This window comes from Etheostoma cragini, chromosome 3, assembly GCF_013103735.1.
Source record: "Etheostoma cragini isolate CJK2018 chromosome 3, CSU_Ecrag_1.0, whole genome shotgun sequence".
Lineage (NCBI taxonomy): Eukaryota > Metazoa > Chordata > Actinopteri > Perciformes > Percidae > Etheostoma > Etheostoma cragini.
Genome location: NC_048409.1, coordinates 28,269,817 through 28,273,005, shown reverse-complemented (window position 1 = coordinate 28,273,005; position 3,189 = coordinate 28,269,817). Strand labels below are relative to the sequence as shown.

The 3,189-nt window shown below is 41.6% G+C and overlaps 1 protein-coding gene across 1 annotated transcript in view; it reads right to left on the bottom strand.

Moving 5' to 3' along the window:
• Window positions 1-3,189, bottom strand: part of myo7aa (myosin VIIAa) — a 57,704-nt gene that overhangs the window by 38,015 nt on the left and 16,500 nt on the right. Inside the window, exons 10-12 of the mRNA XM_034867803.1 lie at window positions 3,055-3,174; window positions 2,411-2,553; window positions 781-991 (exon numbers count right to left, since the gene is read on the bottom strand). Coding sequence (XP_034723694.1) covers window positions 781-991; window positions 2,411-2,553; window positions 3,055-3,174 — 474 coding nt within the window. The remainder of the gene's footprint in view (window positions 1-780; window positions 992-2,410; window positions 2,554-3,054; window positions 3,175-3,189) is intronic.

Below are 3,189 nucleotides of genomic sequence, written 5' to 3'. Positions count from 1 at the left end.
CCCCCCCCCCGACCAACCTGCCCATGCGTGATTCCCCCTAACACACTACTCTCTAAACCCCGTCTAGATGCTGCTCTTCCCGGGACGTTCTACACACACGCCGAAGGACGCCTTTTCCGTTGCATCACACCCGGACAACCACTGCCCAAATGTCCATATTTGACTCATTTGGAGTGAGAACGGGTTGTCTCGACAGGGTCGACCTCACGGGGACGGCGACCCTCGTTGGAATTTAAAATGTTGCATGTGCTTAAACATTGTGTCTGATTTGCATTATACATTTAAGCTAAAAGGCAAAAGGATTTTTTCAACTTAAATGAAGACAAGTTGGTCATGCATTAAGTTGTTTTGTTTTCAATACTTCTGTTCTATAACATAAGATGTTCTGGTACATTCTCCTAAATGTCTGGTTCCAGTCCCTCTTTACAGCCCAACTGATCTTTTGCTCTGCAGGTCCCGAACTGAGGGTCATAAACTTTCAGTCACATTCCAACTGAATGGATAACGAAATAAGCACAAGAACACATGACACCACTGGGACCTGGAGACCCCGACCGCCCCCCTTAGTGAATAAGACCAGGGGTGCAAGAGCAAAGGAGCCAGACATAGGAAGGGGGGCGCTGTGACAGCTTGATCCAGACCACTTTGCCTCTAGGATATATCCTACGTAATAAAGATGATTCACACATCAACATCTGAGATTCTGACTAACTGACTGAACCCCGAGACCGGAGCAGGATTTACCTGCGCCCCCCCCCTGCACAATCTGAGCCTACGTACCCTGGGGAACTTGCTCTCCTCGTCGATGAGCGAGATGATGTTCATGGGTTTGATGGCGATCATGTCCAGCGCGTCCTGGTTGTCGGTGAACTCGATGTGCTGCCAGTTGATGTTCTCCAGGTTGTACTCCTCCTGCTCCAGCTTGAAGACGTGGCGGACGAAGAACTGCTGCAGGTTCTCGTTGGCGAAGTTGATGCACAGCTGCTCAAAGCTGCAGGCCGGACGGCGAGAAGGGACAAGAAAATGAGGACAAAAGAACGTTACTCTCAGTTGCTCTGACAAGACGGTGAAAGGAAGAAGTTTAATGGGACATATACTGAAATTAGGATAACAGCTTCATTTCAAGTTGATACACAGATAGATAGATGTATGTACTGAAAACAGAACAAATCTGATAATAGGAAACTCAAAATCAATGCATACTGTCAGGTTAACTGTGATTAATCCTATAAAACTCTATTGTTATGATAATAGAATTTTAATGTAAAATTATATAATAATCATTTCCTTAAATTATACAATAGTGTATTTTAACTGTAATATGCAATTCCTTTCCACTGCACTTTAATTTGGATAGCTTATGCCCAAACTTTACTTGTACTACCTTTAAATCATTGTTACACTACTTATTTTAGCCTAAAATTATTATATATATCTGTCTGTAAAAATTCTGTTTATATTAATAGCCATCTGTATATATTCATAGTACATATTCACCTGTAAATCTTGTTCACAATACACTTATGTATATATTATATTCATAGGACAAATCTACCTGTAAAGTTCTGTTTATAATAGTATTCATTTCTATATTTATCCAGTATATATTATCCAGTATATATTTATCCATGTCCTACACTTATGAACCAGTTTATATCCTGCAACTGCTGCTATTGCACTTCTGGTTAGACCTGAACTGCATTTTGTTGTCATTACACAGGTAGAATACCTGTGTAATGACAATAAAGTTGACTCTAATCTAATCTAATCTAATCTAATCTAATATGTTGCACAATGTATTCATGATCATGCAAGTTAACTTCGCCAGGCGAGTTTAGGGAATGCTCAGGGAAATTAATGTAAGTCTACGACCCTGTTTACGCTTCTTTTTTTAACTGTGTTTTGGTAATCCGAACACAGGTAGACAGATACAGGTAGACTCTCCAGCTGGTCACTGGTGTTCAGGTTTTGTTGCTGCCCACTTCGCTTTGGCTAGAAGGTCAAAAGGTCAAAAGACCCGTCCACACTCTCGCCTGTCGTTAGCGGTTGTGTCAGTAGAGAAATTGTTTTCAGCAGAATCCAACACATCTTCCATTATACAAAACGATAGATGGTCACGCAACACTTTGTCCACCTTGTCATAAAATAGGCAAGCTTTCCCCAAAACAACCACCACAAAGATGATGGATTTCCCGGTAGGCATCAGGACGAATTAGAGCTTACACTACAATAGATATGTCTGCTGCATGCAAAGAGGTTTGAGTGATCAGATTCCAATGAGTCTTGCATTTAGTCCAATTAGGATCCCATACAAGACATATTTTAAACCCAAGTGTATGCAAGTTAACATAGGTGTGTGTGTGTGTGTGTGTGTGTGTGTGTGTGTGTGTGTGTGTGTGTGTGTTTGTACCTGTTGACGGTGAAGTTCTCAAAGCCGAAGATGTCCAGAAGACCGATGGAGCGTCTCAAAGCTTTGGGCTGTGAGGACGCAGGCTTGTAAATGGCCGCATTGATCTTCTCCACGATCCACACGAACAAACGGCCGTAAATTCCCTACACACACGCACACACACACACACACACACACACACACACACACACACAGTCAAGTCACTATTTAAAACTTTAAAGGCTTTTTTTGGTTTGTCTTAACTTTACTGCCAACGGTTTCACACCCCTTCACTGCTCTACAGGTGGAGATAACACGCTCAGCAGCAGCAACACGCCAGCAGAGGCAGGGAGAAGAAGACTGATAGCTAATAAACATGGATGTAAACAAAAAAGGATTTCAAATACCTTAAATATTATTACGTTCTACAAGGTGGAAAAACAAAATGTACACAATGCCAGAAATGTGAACAGGTTAATTGTTAGATGTTCACGAGAAAACTTCACAGTTTACCCATAGCTTCCTTAAAAATGGATCTTAGTAGGCTCATTTAAGACCAGACATGACAATGGGTTATACAGGAAAACATTAATATCATGTATCGTGAACAGATGTTATGTATTTATGATTAATAATGTTAATAATAATAATATTAAGTGTTGCACCTTAACGAAAGCGTCTCGTACATCCCGAGCTTGTTCCATGCTGAGGGGGGTGGAGACGGTCTCTCCTCTGGTGATCAAGGTTCGGCTGGTCAGACAGTTCATCAGATCCTTACCATCCACCTACACACACACACA